General features: G+C 40.8%; 1 protein-coding gene across 1 annotated transcript; it reads left to right on the forward strand.

Moving 5' to 3' along the window:
• Positions 1–507: 507 nt before the first annotated feature.
• On the forward strand, positions 508–16987 carry LOC119902357 (carboxyl-terminal PDZ ligand of neuronal nitric oxide synthase protein-like). The gene is made up of 10 exons (XM_038718493.1): positions 508–1082; positions 1868–1939; positions 4475–4567; positions 4669–4727; positions 4817–4925; positions 7959–8088; positions 8409–8536; positions 11729–11890; positions 13906–14074; positions 14520–16987. Exons 1-10 carry the CDS (start codon positions 978–980, stop codon positions 15050–15052), a joined length of 1560 nt encoding a protein of 519 aa, XP_038574421.1. The 5' UTR covers positions 508–977; the 3' UTR covers positions 15053–16987.
• The last annotated feature ends 275 nt before the right edge of the window (positions 16988–17262 follow it).

Here is a 17262-nt window from a genome sequence, read left to right on the forward strand (position 1 = left end):
GGAGGTAAGGAGGGGTTTTAGATTCTGTGGTGTGTTTCATAAAAATGAAAATAACAATGTGTGGAGTTTGTGATTTCCTTCCGGGACCCTCAGTTAAAATGTCATCACACCATTCTATGCATTTTAAAGAAAACTGAGACAACACAAAAACACTTCTTTATAAGAAAACTTACACAAAAGCCTACTCTTATACAGGCGACCATACAAAACACTTTCTCCCCTTCATTTCACTACTCTCATGCATAGCCTACGCTGGACCACATCTGCACTCTGTGCACTCACCTAGTTAATGCTTCTTTCATTCAGAAACACATTTTTTGTTGTCTACCTCTGCTAGAGGCAGAGTTTCTCAAAAATGAATCCTACACTAATCCTCACATAGCAGGAGGGGATCGAGCCCTTCAAGGACCCCTGGGGACTCGTGGAATCTACTGGGAGACAGTGATTTGGGGATTTGTTTATTCCCTGTGATGCCACTAGATGTCATACAACCAAACACCAGCTCAAGCTACTGATGCAGTCAATACATGCAGAGTCCCTCCTCATCTGTTAAATGTTGCATCCAGATTAATGGCTAAGCGCCTAATGCTTCTTTCTGAGTAGGCTATCGCTCGCTCTGATAAATTAGTGGCCATAGTGATACCGCGGTGCTTCGAGGAAAAAACAATTATGTGTTGAGGTCCGTGAGTCATCGGGACCCCGGTGGTGGCGGCGGTGCCTGCGGCTTCTCCGTCGTGCTTCAGATCGGAGCGAGGGGGTCAGTATTGTCCACACATCACCGATCAGCGCGTGAACCCAACAAACCAATCCGTAGTGACAGGAGGGCCTCAAACCCGGATGACCTCCGGAGTGACGCGCCCCTCCGTGCGCCGTGTGAGTGCGGGGGGGAGCAGCGCCAGAGGAGGTGCGCATGACTGCAGGTACTCTAGCGCTGTCGTAAAACGAGAGTCGGGAGCGAGTCCGCTATCATTAGAGCGATGCCAGGGGTAACCAAGTACAATTTAGTGGATGACGTGCACGATTTAAGGATCCCCATGCACAACGAGGAGGTGTTTAAGCATGGGGTCTGCTTCGAAGCTAAGGTAAGGACCCTCTGCAACAGATGCTTTCTGGGCGGCAGGAGTGATTTCAGGACTAGTGGATCATCATGTGTTAAATAATAGCGTACAGTTCGGGCTATTCATGTCACTGCAACTGTAACAACAATCACTGGGCATCCATGCGTTTATGTCATGTTTATTGACCTTATGATACTTGGATGTTTGTCTACTTTGCATGACTTTGAAATGTTAAATGTCATTTAATCATTTTTAACTTGCAAGGAGATGTGTTGCTTTAACGGACAACTTGTGAACAACTGATGAATGCTGACATCATTTATTTACGTTATACAATTTTTTGACATTTGACATACAAATGTAATAGGGCTGCAACTCAACAAACATTTTTTTCCATTAGCCTGCAGGTTCATTATTTACTCAATTAGTCGAAAGAAAACTGTGAAAAAATTGCTCATGACTTTTGGGGATGTCATCGAATGTCTTGTTTTGTCCAAACAGTCCAATATCCCAAAATATTCAATTTCAGCCAAATTATTCATCATCACCAAATTCTCATAGAGGCTGGGCCATCAAATGTATTGATAACTTAATTTTCTGTTGATCAGCTAATCAATTGATCGACTAATCATTGCAGCTGTAGAGGGTAATGATTTCCTCATAGAGGGCAAGATTTTCCAAAAGTGTGTCAAAAAATATCTAAACTACAAAAGAAATAAAACATTTAGGCAGCCCAGTACTCCCCAAGCAATCAGTGCCATTCATTCCCTTCAGCCACCAATCTTTAACATTTCTCTTACATTTTGCAGTACATTGGCAGTTTGGAGGTGGGTCGCCCCGGCAGCCGAATGGAGATAGTCGCTGCCATGAGGAGAATAAGAGTAAGAAACTTAAATATGTGACATCCCTTAACCCAACTAGTGAACTTGACCCCTATGACAGTAGTGGTCCAAACACGTTAACTGTGACCCAGCATTTGAGGTGGTGCATGCACATTGATCCTCTCTCTCTCGCCTGTGTTAAATGCCTCACCTTGTGCACGGTGCTCAGAAGGATCCTCCTTTACTCATAAATCTCTAGTCTGGGTAAAACTACACACACACGGCAGATTCAGTGGGCTGTCAGGAGCAGTTTAAATCACGGCAGGATTCATGTGCCAGATTTTTATGCCTGAGGACAGATACAGCGTGCAGGTTTATGTGCGATAGAAAACCCAACAACTCCCAAGCCCCCCTTTAGACCAGACGAGGCCACTGGAAACACTGTCATTACACATCATTGCTGTGTTACAGAGAAGCACAGGGATGAGGGGATTTAGCTGCTTGTCGGCTGTTAAATCTAATCCAGCAACCAAGTTATAGTGTCACTCGGAGGTCGGCCACATCCCCAGTGACACCCAGGAAGGACTTAATCCTGATCCTTCGTGTACAGTGCAACGTAATGGCCATTTGATTGTAATGGCAAAGATTTAGTGAAGCTGTATGTTTTTATCAGCTTATTACCATTTTTCTTATAATGCATTTTATAAGTTGATAGTACCAGCTGAGTGAATGAACACTTTTGATACAGCAGCTCAAAATGGAATGATACACCCACACAAAGCACAAGGTATGGCTGTTGCAGAACTTGCTGGTCAATTCTGAGTATTGTACCTTTTTCATCTGTCCCTGAAACAAACACAATTTAATTACATTTCTTTGTTATGTGGCTCTTATTTAAAAGCTTAGTTTGCGAAAATGCTTTTCTGTGATGCTCCAAAGCAAAAATAATAAGATGAAGGAGATAAGAAAAAAATGCCGAAAATGCTTTAAGAGACAAATAAATGTTTACATAGAAATGCAATAAGTAACATGATATTAAATGTTAAAAGATAAATATTGATAACATGCATGTCTGTAAAAGAGGGTTGCTTTGTAATGGCACAGTAATTAAGGGTCTCTGCTTTTGGGGAGACACGCTCTGAATATTTGAAAGCTAACTTGTTCTTTTAAGTGTTCATATTTGCTTAGAGATAGGACAAGACGTGTGTTGACACAACCTGCAGAGCAGTTGTGATCATTTCACAACGTCAACAACGGTGGGCTTTCTGGCAGAAAGGCCTCACAGCAAACTTCCCCATGTGCCGTGCGGGTCAGGTGTACATATAATAAACAACCTCCCAAATAACAGCCAATGGACATTAGTGAACATTTACTAATTGGTATAAACAAAAATCCTACCAGGGTGAATTCTATTATTTTCATTGTGATTTAGAAAACAGTCGGCCACCTGGCACCCTATCATAAGTTGAGCATCTCTGCTGAAGAGCATTAGTTGAGGTTGGGGGCAGCATTAGTCTGAGTTAGGTTCATGTTAATGTGCATGAAAATGGAGCACGAACAGTCACTGTGTTCCACTTCATCGCCCTCTGACAGCAGTGTGCGTGGAGATGGATGGTCCTCTTGTCCCAGTGTACGTGGGGCTGCATTAGCCTGAATAACATACACATTACAGGAGTTGTGTCCTTCACCTGAGCATCCACACTCTCAACTGCACGTGGAGGAAAATTTCAACACAATAATAAGACGGATGAACTAGATAAGAGCATATGACAAAGAAGAACGGCCCATTGAATCTTCCTTTGAGGTGATTTTCACAGGTCACTGGCTTATAGAGAAACTGTTCCAGATTTGTTAAGGCGAAAATCACCAGATGTGACTTGTCATGTTGTCAACAATTATCCCTCTTCTTCCTTGGAGTTTGCTTTTATTCTGAAATGTCAAGATAAGAGTGAGATGACAGCTCCAATCCTACTGAAAATAGAAAGACAGCGCTGGATTGTTTGGATTTTTACACAAAACAAAGAAAAGATGACAGAGCTATCCAAGTTTTGAGCGAGTGAGAAGAAGAAGGTGATTTCACAGAACTTCATCTGATCAATTAATCATCTGATGTTGGACTGTGCGTTTTCGAAGCGAGGCGTGTTATTTCACATAAATTCAGCTTGTTCTTAGATCTTTGGGCCCTGATATTTGGAGTCTGAGCCTGCGGTGGAAGCAGAGGCTACAGGCTCCAGCATTAATCATGGAGACGGATGAAAGTGTCCCACACATATCGGTCTCCCTCTGGGAAGTCTGCCTTTGAAAGCTTAAACAGCTCCCAGAAACATATACTGACAGTTTCTCGGTGTTTACTCAATCTCAGATTTCCCTTAAGAAGACGATAGTTAAAAATATCTTCCTGTCTGCACGATCCCTTCTCTCTTTTCCAATATATCATTTATCTTATGTAAAGAGCTCCATCTCAGCGGGCCCTATGTGATATTTAATGCTATCACACCACGCACCATAATAAACTGTTTGGTTTTTAATTTACTTTTGGATTACTTTTTTTGGCCAACCTTGAATCTTAATTTGAATGTAATTTTTCCTCCACAGTATGAATTCAAACTGAAGAATATCAAGAAAAAGAAGGTCAACATTGTCATATCCACTGATTGTATCAAAGTGATTTTGCGCAGAAAGAAAAAGGTCAGTCCTGCAAAATGTGACTTTATTTGAAGTATATCTTTTGTCTTTTCAAACACATCTTTATCGTTATATTGTCAACCTATGTGTTTTTGTTGTAACAGAGAAAAGGCTGGTCCTGGGATGAGAATGCTACCTTGGTGACACAGGACCCCATCTACAGGTAGTGCCTTTTGAAGGTATAACATTTTTTTAAAAGGTCACCAAAGCCAAATAACTAGGCAGCTAGTAACCAACTCTTCCTTTTAACAGGATCTTCTATGTCTCACATGATGCCCAGGACTTGAAGATCTTCAGTTACATAGCGAGAGATGGACAGAGCAACATTTTCCGCTGCAACGTGTTCAAGTCAAAAAGAAAAGTAGGTTTAATTCCCCATAAACTGAAAATGCTTAAAATATAACTCAACAAATCCAGTGAAAATTCCAAAACCAACAATGAATTGATGCTACTAGCGTAAATATAACAGACTCACTGCTCACTAAAGCACCAAGTCTGCCACTGAAAATAGTCCCCACTGAAGACACTACATGACATGTAATGAGTGAGTTTTAGATGTGCTTATAGGAGAATTTTGTCACCTTTTGGACAGGCTAGCTGTTTCCATTTTTTGTGCTTTGTGCGAAGTTGCAAAGTATTAAGAGACGGACAAGCACATGGTTGGTTGAATTGCATTGTCACGGATTTTGTTGACAGAATGTCTCCAGCTTTGTCCTTTAACTGCAAACATCTATGAACCACATCAAGTCAATCACTTTATCACTATTTTTATCACTAATCACTATTTTCAGCTCCATGCTCTGTACGTGGCTTCTGTTGATGATATTGTGCCCATTATCTCTATGATGTATAGTCCTGTTGGAACTCACAAGTGGCCAGTTCATCTTAGAGTCAGAGTCCTCATGTGTGTCGTGGCAAAATGCGTTTGAAAATGAACGGCTTGTCCTTCTCCAATCTCCAAATATCTGCATATCAAGCAGAGATATTTTCTTTCCTCGATGACAAAGACAGCACATCGTTGAGGTTGACTCTCATCCCTTCACCATGGATACCAGACAGACCGGGACTTAGTGAAGCTGAATACTAATCATCCTGGTGGGAAGAGAAAAGAAGAGGGGCTTTTTCATGCCGCACTTAAAGACATTTTCACCACTGTGGAACAAACACCCATCACACTGTGGACACGGCCAGTGGTGTCTCACTACCTCCCCGGGACAGCTGAGCCTTATCTGGGTCTTGCAGACCAAGGATGTGTGCTGAGTAGGAGGAGATGGACCAGCTGATAAGTGGAGATTTGATTTATTTTCATCATGGCATGTTGCAGCCCAGCGGGGAATAGATGCCAGCTCGCTGCATCAACAGAGCCCTTTTATGTTTGGCCTTGGGAGGCATAGTAGTTTAATGTGATAATTTTAAAACAAAATTACGTTTTGTATTGATGGAAAATAATTAATAATTTCCTTTCTTTATCCCTGCATTTCTGTATTATTATTTTTTGCTTTTCACTTGAGTGAATTACTTTCAAGCTTGAATTACCTTGACATATTGACTGAATGTCTTGAGGTAGGATGATCCTCCAGGGGAAGATACTTTTATTTCAGTGCTGCTGCTTCTACTGTTCAATATAGAAAACACAAAAATTGAGGAAGGACATGGAGGATCAAGTTTAATTACAGTGGATTTAGGATGCTGCCACTGGACTGCATATTGGGGCTTTAGGGGGAAAAGAATCCTTGAAATCAATCAGGGTGCTGGTGTCTCAAAGGCCACTTTGAGTATTCTTGCCTGTGTTCAGCTTAAGAAACACTGATCCCCACATTTAAAAATATTTAATTTGTGTAATAACAGTATTGAACCTGATTTGTACAGAACTTTAAAAATGGAACAATTAAAACACATTGATTAATCTGCCGATTATTATTTTTTACATTATTTTCTCAATTATTTATTTAGTCACAATTCCCTCATTCTTTGAATCACTTGTTTTGTCCAAACAACCTAAAGCTATTTAGTTTACTAAGACAAAGAAACTCAGAAAATACTGAAAATTGAGCAACTGTAACTTGGTTATGTTTGATATAGATGCTTGAAAATGGCTCAAAGAATTATTCAATCATCAAAATGGTTGCTAATTAATTTTCTGTCAATCAACCAATCAATTAACCACAAGCGGTTCATTAACACAAGAAGTTAAACAAGGCTATATCTTGTTTTAAGATAATAATAATAATAAATAATAATAATAATATTTGGTTGGTATCAATTTTCTCTTAACTCTCAGCATTCCTTATTAGCCCTAACCATATTAGTTTTTTTTGTTACATAATCTACACAAGTCAGTTTCTCACTTTTCATTAACTATGTTGATGAACCAGGGCTGTACGTGTCTCATCACTCTAATCCATACAATGTCATATCTGAATCCCTTGCGTACAGACAGGATTGAATCAAAACTTTGCTGCAAATGTTTCTTCCGAGGAAACATGTTGTACAGTAGTTTACATAGTATATATGCATATCCTGTAACAAAATCTTGACTTTAGGATGGCAATTTTGTGTCAATTTTTTGAGTTATTGCAAATTAAACTGTCCCTGACTAATGGCCTGATGGTGCTGACACACTTGCTGAGCGTCCTGCAATCACAACAAACCTTGGGGTGGCTGTTGCTCAGGAGATAGAGTGGGTTGCCTGTTAATTGGAAGATTGGTGGTTCAATCCCCGGCGCCTCCAGACTGCATGTCAAAGTGTCCTTGGGCAAGATACTGAACCCCTAATTGCCCCTGGTGGCTGTTCCACCAGTGTATGAACGTGTATGAACGTGTGTGAACGTTAGTTTCTATTTGAGTGTGTGAATGTGAGGTAGTATAAAAGTGCTTTGAGTGGTTGAAAAGACTAGAAAGGCGCTATACAAATACAGAGCATTTATCTTCACTCCCTCTGCCATCAAAGTTGCTTGCCTCTGAAACAGACCAATCTATCACTGTGGCAGCAGAACATATGCAGAGCAGACAGACAAGGACAAGCAGCTGAACCTCTGTGCTCATAATATCTTCTGACTATTATTTGGTCTCCATCTCCCCAACTGTTTCAGGATCTGTCTTCATTTGTCAACTCCCATGCTGCCCCAACATTTCCCGTTTTCTTCCTGCTACTATTGTGCCTATTTTTCATCTTCTTTCTCTTCACCTGTGCACAGATGCACATACTCATTCATCCACCCACTTTTCTCCCTGCGCAGCTCCTTTGGCACCTCATTTTCTCCCCTGCTGTGTCCCTTCATTTTTGCATCCTCCCTTGCTTTGCTCCTGCTGCTGCTTCCCCCACACATTTTCAAAACTCCAACACACACACTCACACACACACACACTTTTTTCTCTGTGTCCTCCCTTATAGTCTCAGGCCATGAGGATCGTGCGGACGGTGGGTCAGGCGTTTGACGTGTGTCACCAGCTGACCCTGCAGCAGAAAAGCGACGACCAGGAGGATGAGGAGGGGAAGGCGGAGGAATCGGAGGCAGTGCCAGGTATCTTACACACACACTCACACAAAATTGCATCCATAAATAAAGTACCCTCCCCCCATCTTTGTCTCTCTCCTTCGCGTTCTCCGTCTGCCACACACACAAACTCAATCTACTTCTCCTCGTCGTACAGCAACACACAAACTCCCCAGGCCTTCTCTTCTTCTCTCCCTCTCTCGCACAAACAAAAACCCAGAGCGACCTGCAAAAACAAACAGTGGTAACTGAGCACACCTCTCTGAGAAAATATGTCATTGTCCACCGCCACAATGGTCATGATATCATGAAAATTCCTCACCTGTATTTATCTGGTCTCTCTGCAGCAAAGAAGAGGTTTGCATTGTCAGAGGAGGCTGACCTTGAAGCCACTACAGAGGAGAGCATTGAGTGTGTCTCTTCATCAGACCTGGAGAAGAGCAAAAAGGACGAGGCCCTTGGTAACGATGGCAAGGTAGAGTATAGAAGTTGTCCTTGATGATTTCACTGTCGCTAATGCAAAACCCCTCTATTGTTTCACTCCATTCCAATACAGGACACTGTGTAAACCCTGCAGAGATGAAGCCAACCCTGCACTGTGTAATTTGCACATGCTTATGGCACCACTCTCTATGACACAGCAAATAAATAATAGGGCTGCAACTAACAGGTTTTCAACATAGTGAAAATGCCCCGAGCACTTTCCCAAAACCCATAGTAACTTTTTTAAATCACTTGTTTTGTATTCAGGAGACTAAATAAACAGCAAGTAGGATCAGCAACAACTCCACCAATTTTACACATCAAGTTCAGTTTATTCATCATGAGGGGCACTACTCAGACTGTGAAAACAGTTGTATAATGTCTCCTGTGGCTCCAGAGGGAGTGCTCCAAAGTTTGAGAAAATAACCCTGAAAATGTCATAGTGAAGTCGTCAGAGTTGTCTCAACTTGCAAGGAAAGTTCCACTTCAAGTTCCCTCTTCCAGACATGACACAAGCAAGTTGTTAGATCAGTCTTCCTGTTGCATTTGCATACGTTCATTCCTTCTTTCCCTCCTGAACAGGATGTGTTTTTGCACAACACATTTTTCAGTATTTTAGAAAGGTTTTGATCTAAAATTTCCTGGTGATAAATAATTCTGGGAGGCTCACAGAGGTTCATGATTAAAGTATGGCCTCATGAGGAGGAGCGATATGAAGATCAGAAAATGCCACTGAGGGATGTATGGCGAGCACCCGCGTCTTCAAGGCTTGTTTGTGAAGAAATTCTCCACAAAGCTCTTCAATATTGATGCAATCATTTGGTTTATTAATGAAAACATAGCAAGGTTTTCTAGCATTGCTCTGCCAATCCTGAGATGTAAAACAAGCTGCTTTCTGCTATTCCAACTAAGTCTGTTGCAGCTATATTACTCAAGAGAAGTGGCGAAGAGTTACTTGGTTAGATTTTAATTGACATTCTAATTACATGGTTACCTGAGAACAAGAAAATTAGATTTTATTATTTAAATATTGCAAAAAATGCATTTCAATGAAACAGCAGTATTTCATTTGGTAAGATCTCCTGTGCAGTTTCTCCCTCTCCTGTGTGTAATTTGAAGGTCAAGTGTCCTTCGCACAGTCAGGTATTAGTGAGAAGAGAGTCCACCATATTGATCTCCTGTCTCAGATATGACAGATAAGTCATGTTCTTCATGACTGCTCTTCCCACAGAAGCACTCTAACACAATTGTGTGAGTCATAATTTCTGTATGGTCTAATCCCCCCAACAGCAACCTGTCCAGTCAATCTGTAGATATATTATTAGATTCCATTGATTGAATCCCCGTTAAAACACCATCTTTACAATTAGATTAAACAAATTTAAATATAACTCGCAACCATTAGAACTACGCTTAAAGCTGCTATCATCGATATATTTATATTAACAGTGGATCAAATGGCTACATGTATGTGAAAGGACAAACCCACAGACCTTCTTTGTTTTGACGTTTTTCAGCTCATTTTTTGTTTTTTTAAGCACCCATTTTTACGGTTTTAGTTCACTCACTGCTCTCATAGCATAGTTTTTGGTAGGTAACTGTTTTCAGTTAAAAGTCCATTTTGATTAAATTTAATTTATATAATGCCATTTCATAACAACAGTTATCTCAGTGCACGTTTCATGGAGCAGGTCTAGACTGTACTCTTTGTAATAACATTAACAGAGACCCAACAATTCCCACCATGAGCAAGCACTTGGCGCCACGGGCAAGGAAAAACTCCCTTTTAGTAGGTAGAAACCTTGAGCAGAACCTTGACCAAGGGTCAGCAGCCATCTGCCTTGACTGGTTAAGGGGGAGAGAGCCGGGGAGAGGGGGATATTTTTGTCAGAAGTTGTCGGAGACATAACCAGAGCTAAAAGCAGAGTGAATATAAGATTTGGACATTTATATTTCAGAATGGCTGAAACATGACTCCAACTAAATTCTAATGTTGCTAAATAAGGCAATGGTTTGCTAACACGTTAGCCATGGCAACTTAACAAAAAAAGAAAATATGGCTGTTTTGTGTTTTGTTTCCGACTGATGTGTAATTGATTCAAGTTATTTCCATCTTCAGCTTGTACAATTGCAAAAGAAGATCATTTGAAGGTCGAAAATTTCAGAAAATGTCATGCTTTGGTGTCAGCCCCTCAAAACCAAAGAGTTTACAAGTGAAAAGCTATCACAGAAGCAGACAGCAATACAAAGTACTTCATCAAGAGCAGCCTCAATAGAGCACCCACATCATCTTTACTGATCTTCCTCTGGTGTGAAACACCCTCTTTATTTTTATTTATTTATTACTTGACGTGGTAGATATTGTATTGATCTCTCTCCCTCTCTCTCCCCACTTCACAACATCTTTCTGCTGTAGAGACCCAATCTGTGTGCTTCAGAAGGTTGTTTTTTGGAAACTAACTAAAGTAGCATTTTGAGGTGGAACGTCCAGCAAAGTGTAGAAAAAATTAAGCACATTTTAAGGCTTTGTCACAAAATTTCTTCTGGAAGGCCGTGAACATCAAGCAGTAACGATGATATTTAGTATTTTAAGTATCCACCCGGGGATTTTTGTCAGAATGAAAAGAGACAGTTTTGTCACTGCCGATGTAGCGTCTCTTCACTCTCTCTTACCCCTCCCCAAGGAGCTCAGACTGGCAGAGGGAGACTGTCAGCTTTTAAGCCACATTTTTAGATGTGTTTCTACACACAAGCTTTCATGTTTTACTTTCCATTGTTACTCCTTTATGTAGGATTGTTGGCTTTCCTACCCTATACTTTACTTTTAATTTTATCTACTGTGCAGACCATCCACACCCATATGTACTCTTGCTGTGATTTTTATATTTTGTTAACTTTATTTAAAGTGGTAATATACAAGATTCTTGTTGTTGTTTTTATTTTTGGTAGCAATTGAGTTTGGGATGGTTATGTTTTTCTTTATTTTCTGTATTTATTATGATGAAACTTAATTTTTCTGTGGGTGATGCTTGTGTTTCAGTGTGTTCAACACAATATCTACTTCTGGTGATTCCAAACAAACCGCAAAACAGACGCTCAAAGGAATTAAAATACAGGTTACTTAAACTTTTTGATGCTGTTAGTCATCAAAAGTCAGTCCAATTTACTGTCATCTCTGCCATAGGTGTCCGATGACCCATCTCTCCTGCTAAGCTCCCCCATCATTGGAGCCTCTGTGTCGGGTCAGTCAGTGGCAGAGGCTCCCTGCTCTGAAGAGCACCAGGTCCAGCTCCTTCAGAAACAACTGCAGCAGCAGGAACAACAGGCTCTGGCAGCTTCAGCACAGGTACCGACTGCAATTTTTGTATTGTTCCTGATGGAACTCTTAATGGCAGCATCGGTCTATACAGTGATTACAGTAAGCCTTTTATCAAAATAAAAAAATAAGAATAGATCACAAATAAATTTTCATAGAACATACAAATCAACAACTGAGAAGGCCTTCTGTGACATTACCCACTGCACAGGTCTCCTCATCTCTCAGGATTTTTGTGAAAAGCAAAGTCAATAATCATGCTCAAAGATGAATAAGTATTTCCAGAAACTCAGCAGAACCTGGGCATATGATTCACATATATTGTTAACAGATGCAATTGGTGATTTGATTTTGAAATTTGTAGTACTCACCTCAAGGGTTTAACATTGGTTTGAAAACCATTGTCTGCATTTGTACATGCTTTTATCATATTATCAACTACTGAAAAGCAACATATTATGATTACATTATACATCAAATAAAGCCGTCTTACTCTCGGCATGTTTAACCCAGAACCCTACTGAATGTCACATGCTGTGGTATTCAATTGGGGATATAAGCTCTTAAAGGCACATTATTTATTGCACCTTCAATCACAACATATAAGATTTGTATTAACATATGAAATGTATTTTTTAAGACACATACTGTCAATAGTTGAATCAAGATCACTGTAAAAGAATGTGATGTGAAGTCCAGGGTCTAGTGCTCTTTATTATGAGGAATGCACTATGATTATTCCTTCTCAGTGTAACTCAGAATTGTTTAACTCCCTTTTTTTAAAATATAAAAATTTAAAGATAGTAAAAGACATCAATTAATCAATGACAGACAGAGATTAATTCATCAAACTTGCTGTTGTTGGTACTCTGTCACGAACTGTCTGTGACTCACAGCGCCTGAGTGGGTGCACTTGATTACTATCCCAATGTACTGTAAGCTGTTGTTGCATCAGCTGGGAAGAGTTGATTTGCACCACATCGTTATCGGTTATAAATTTGTTTTTCACGGCCTGAGAAAATGGACATGTGGCATGAGAGCATGTGAAAAGTGTCAACTGCACAAGTCTCACAGTCAATCTGTGAGAGTTGGCAGCTTTGGTTATATAGCTCAACCACGTTCACCATCTTAGTTTAGCTAATCTTTGTTAGCACAAACCACATATGAGGCTGAAGGGAATATCTTTAGTTTAGCAGGTTTTTGAGACATTTTACAAAAAAACACAAATGTTAGGTTTCACTAGAGGAAGAGTCAGGAGATCAACGAAAATTCACTCAATGACGTGACAAATTTTTAAATTAACAACATTTTAAGCATGTTTGTTGAAGGATGAGTACCTGACAACCAAATGAACAATTAACTTAATAATAACTTGTGCTATTAAAATACTCATCAAAATCCCTTAATTAAGGTTATTGGAAAAGTGCATGAAGCTTGACACAAAATGTTCTGAGCACATAATGAAACACAAATCAGGCAAATGAGAAAAAAGTTCTAATCTAATATGAATAATGATAATTAGAATGATGCGCTCTTTCCATTTTCAATCAGTGCTGTGTTAAATAGGATGTATTTAAATTCTCACCTCTTTTCTTCCGCTCAACTTTTACATAAACCTTTGAAAAGTTTCTCACTTAAAATTAAAACTATCTGAGCCTGGTTTCAAGGCCTTTGAAAATTTGAAGCAAACCTCTTTTGAGGTTTAGAATTTCGTTCTTACTTTGGCCAATCTCATTAACAGTAGTCGATTCATAATGCCAATGTGTCATTACTGTCTAATGAGTGAAACTTTTGACCGAACGAGCTCCCAACTCAAGAGCCACTGTGGGATTTAATTAGCAGGTTGCCTCTTAATGGCAGACTGAGTTTTGAGAAATAATCAGAACGAATAAAGTAGCACTGTATAAAGCAAAGAATCCTTAACAATGAATTCCTAACAATGAGGGTTTATTTCTGTTTTTGTCACATGTGCAAACTGTGTGCGTGCTGTTAATGATGTGTTTGTGTGCGTGTGTGTGTGTGTGTGTGTGTGTTGGTCTGTTCAGGTCCATGTGCTCCAGGACCAGCTGACGGTGGAAGTGTGCGCGCGGACTGAAGCCCAGGCCAGAGTGCAGAGGTTGCTGCAGCAGAACACCGACCTGCTGCAACACATTTCCCTGCTGGTCAAACAGATCCAGGAACTGGAGCTCAAGGCTGCTGGCCACTTAACATCTAGTGAGTGAAAGTCCGTTGTTGTCGTACCATTCTGCTTTTCTTTTTCATTTACAGTACATATCTTATTTTATCAAATCTTCCACTATTTCCATGTTTTCCCCCCGTACTAATTCATCATAAAATCATCCTTTTCTCCCTTTCCTCCTTCCCGTCGTTATGGCTTTTTTTCTCATCCACTTCTGGCATGCAATTAATTATCCCATGGCAGCCCTCTCAGAGGATTCAGTACTGCTCTCTGCTCTCCCCTCCCTGCATTTAGCCAGTGGCAGTATGCTGCCATATAATCATGAATTATCAAATCCTATCAGCACAGACGTCACCTCACTCCATATAATCTCCTCTGCTTTGCTCAAACCATCTTTCATGCATGGGATAACTACCAATTCTCTCTGTGCTTTATTTAATCTTACACGTCCTTTTTTTGATATCTTTTCTCTGTCCTTAGTGGGCTCCCAGGACAGTCTTCTGGAGATAACTTTCCGAGCCAAGCCACCTAGCGTGCTTCGTGAACCGCTCACCTCTTCTTCATCTACAGGCACTTTAGCAGCTCAGTCCCTGCTCCAGATTAGTGACAGTGCCTGGGTCTCGGCCCTACCTGGGCCCTGCTCTCAAGGCACCACAGGCACCGACACAAGCCCTCTGGGGCTTGGCGGCAGTGGAGTTCGGCTGGAGTGCTTTCGCTTCTCCTCCAGGGGGCCGGACCGCCAAGAGCAAGGCCAGGACACAGGGGAGACACCCAGCGATGGAGTCCCAGATGAAAGCTCGGTGCTCGGGGAACAGGTCCTGGGAGCCCTGGAGCTGCTCCGGTTTAGGGAGTCAGGGATCGGATCAGAGTATGAATCGAACACAGACGAGAGTGATGACCGGGACAGCTGGGGGCAGGGGGAGGGACTGGGTGCTGACGGTGCCGCTCGACTTTTTAACGTGCTGAATGCAGAGAGTCTGTCGGACTGCTTAGGGGATGAGATGGCTGTGTAGTGGTGCTCCTAAAGCTGCACAAGGCAACATTGCACTTATGCACTAACCCAATGGAAAACAGGTGAAATTCAGAATCTGAAGGACTTCATTACACAGAAATCATGTATTGTTATGTATTAGTAAACTGCATCATCTGTAAGTATGAATTATTAGATTCACCACTCTTCTGAGTAACGTTTTGAACTTCTGACATTTAAGACATTTAAAACATTAAAAAATGAACTAACATTATTGGCAGAATGTGAAGAAGTAAGAGTTCTGACGTCATGTCAAAAATGTCTAGTATTGTGTTGCAGAGAGATTTCTACTGAAGTTAGCACGCTAACCAGCTAGCCTCAGCAGGTCCTGTCTCATAACACCGCCGTGTACCTTAAGAAGTGATAGTCCGATAGTATGGCTCAGGCCACCCCCAATACTTTCAGCTGAGAGACATGTGCATGCAGCAAGATTGTTACATTACACAAGCTCTCTAAGCTTTTCGTTATATAATAATAAACAAACAAACAAACAAACAAAATAAACTCGTAAAATGTCACGACAGGAAATATTCTTACACACATTTTTTAAAATAAAATTCACCAACATCATCTTGGTTAGGCTTTTCACTGTTCCAACAATTACTAACTCTGGTTTGGTTGAAATAAACCCTTACTTCACAGAGTTAGATGTGGAAATATTCTGACTCTACAATCTCTGATGCCCGGATGCCCGACCTCCCTCTCACTCTTCTCCCGCTTAATGAACCTGCCATGTCTTCGTCGTCCTCGGAGTCAGAGTCCTGGTTGGCACCACTGTACTCGGTACTGTATTCCCTGTCGTCAAACTGGCCTCCCTCACTCTTGGAGGCTGTGTTTGGTCCCGATCCACCTGAAATAACAGATAATACAAATATTGTGGTGCTTCAGGCTCTCTCTGAAAATCTCTGCTGTCTGTTAGTATGTTACATTCTGTGTGCGTGTCTGTTTGGTGATTGTTGTACCTATAAATATGTTTAGTTACCTTACTTGGTGCCGTCGCCACTCGCTGGGCTTGTTACACTGTGGTTGTGTCTGTGTTTAAGGATTTGTGACACATCCGGCATGGACATGGTAATTTTTGCTGTTTTCTAAAGATCTATAAAGAAAATATCCCTTTGCCAAGTCTGTCTGGATATGTTGATACATTTTTTGTGTGAAAATTAAAACCTTACTGTGCTTGTCATGGCACTTAACCTGTAATTACACATGGGTTTAAAAATGAGCATGTATCTCTCAGTATGATTTCTTTCTCTTTTCATTGTATATAGTTTGATTAACCTATATGTGCTGCATAAAATACATAGCATGATTTAATTCATACTATTCTTCATCTTGTTTTATATTATTAAAAAACATCTTCTGAAGATGCTGTGTGTCAGAGGGAAACAGCTCACTGTGTGCCGGTGCTGCTACAGTCTTGTCTCTGCTGTTTAAAAATGTAGCCAGCATGTACAGTAAGTAGTATTTGTTAATGCCGTACTGCGGCAACCATGAACTGCTGCATCACTGTTGCTCCACCCTTCGGAGAATTCTTTGGAAAGTCCTGAATTACTAATTAAGAGAAAGATGGAGGTGAATGAGACTTCGGGACTCACTTCACATCCTTCTGGCCAGCTGTGGCACCAGCTCAACCTCGCTGACTGTGAGCCAACACTTTGAATCACTGAATTGGGGACGTGTCTTGGAGCTCTTTCCAAAATAGATAAATCTCTTCCTGCCCCTCTTCTCTCCCTCTTCCTCTCCCTCACTCACCTTCCTCCCCTCTTCCCTAAAGCTTGTCACCTCTTTCCCGCTCTCTTGCACTTACAATCCTGTCTGCTGTATCCATCTATCCATATTTCTCTGTCAGTCTCTCCCAAGGTCTGTTCACATGAAGTGTACTAAAAATTAAAGTGCACTTAAATCAATGTTTCTCCTTGTGGAATTACATGCCCTTTCTTAAATGCCATCTAGTGTCATGATATGTTCATTTGGTGCGAGTTACTAATTGCTGAAATCTGTGTCCGTGGGTGATAGAAATTGAAATATGTCTCTAACTTAATGAAAAGCTACACCAATTCCTGAGCTGACCTTTTCAAAATGTTTTCCTCGTCAGTATTTGTAATGGTTGAGAAAATGGGATGTGGTTATGTGGGCCCTTTGTGAGGGTGAGAGCTCTCTGTTATTGTTAGAGATACACCAGCTGTGGTCATT

Source organism: Micropterus salmoides, unplaced genomic scaffold, assembly GCF_014851395.1.
Source record: "Micropterus salmoides isolate LMB-PRFRI ecotype aquatic unplaced genomic scaffold, ASM1485139v1 Ms_hic_scaffold_14, whole genome shotgun sequence".
Lineage (NCBI taxonomy): Eukaryota > Metazoa > Chordata > Actinopteri > Centrarchiformes > Centrarchidae > Micropterus > Micropterus salmoides.

What these genes read in the sequence shown, in the direction of transcription:
- LOC119902357 (XM_038718493.1), top strand. Translation starts at nt 978, where the DNA reads ATGCCAGGGGTAACCAAGTACAATTTAGTGGATGACGTGCACGATTTA. An exon ending in CTGCCATGAGGAGAATAAGA is followed by an intron (nt 1,940 to 4,474) that starts GTAAGAAACTTA and finishes TTTCCTCCACAG; the next exon opens with TATGAATTCAAACTGAAGAA. An exon ending in TGCTGGCCACTTAACATCTA is followed by an intron (nt 14,075 to 14,519) that starts GTGAGTGAAAGT and finishes CTCTGTCCTTAG; the next exon opens with TGGGCTCCCAGGACAGTCTT.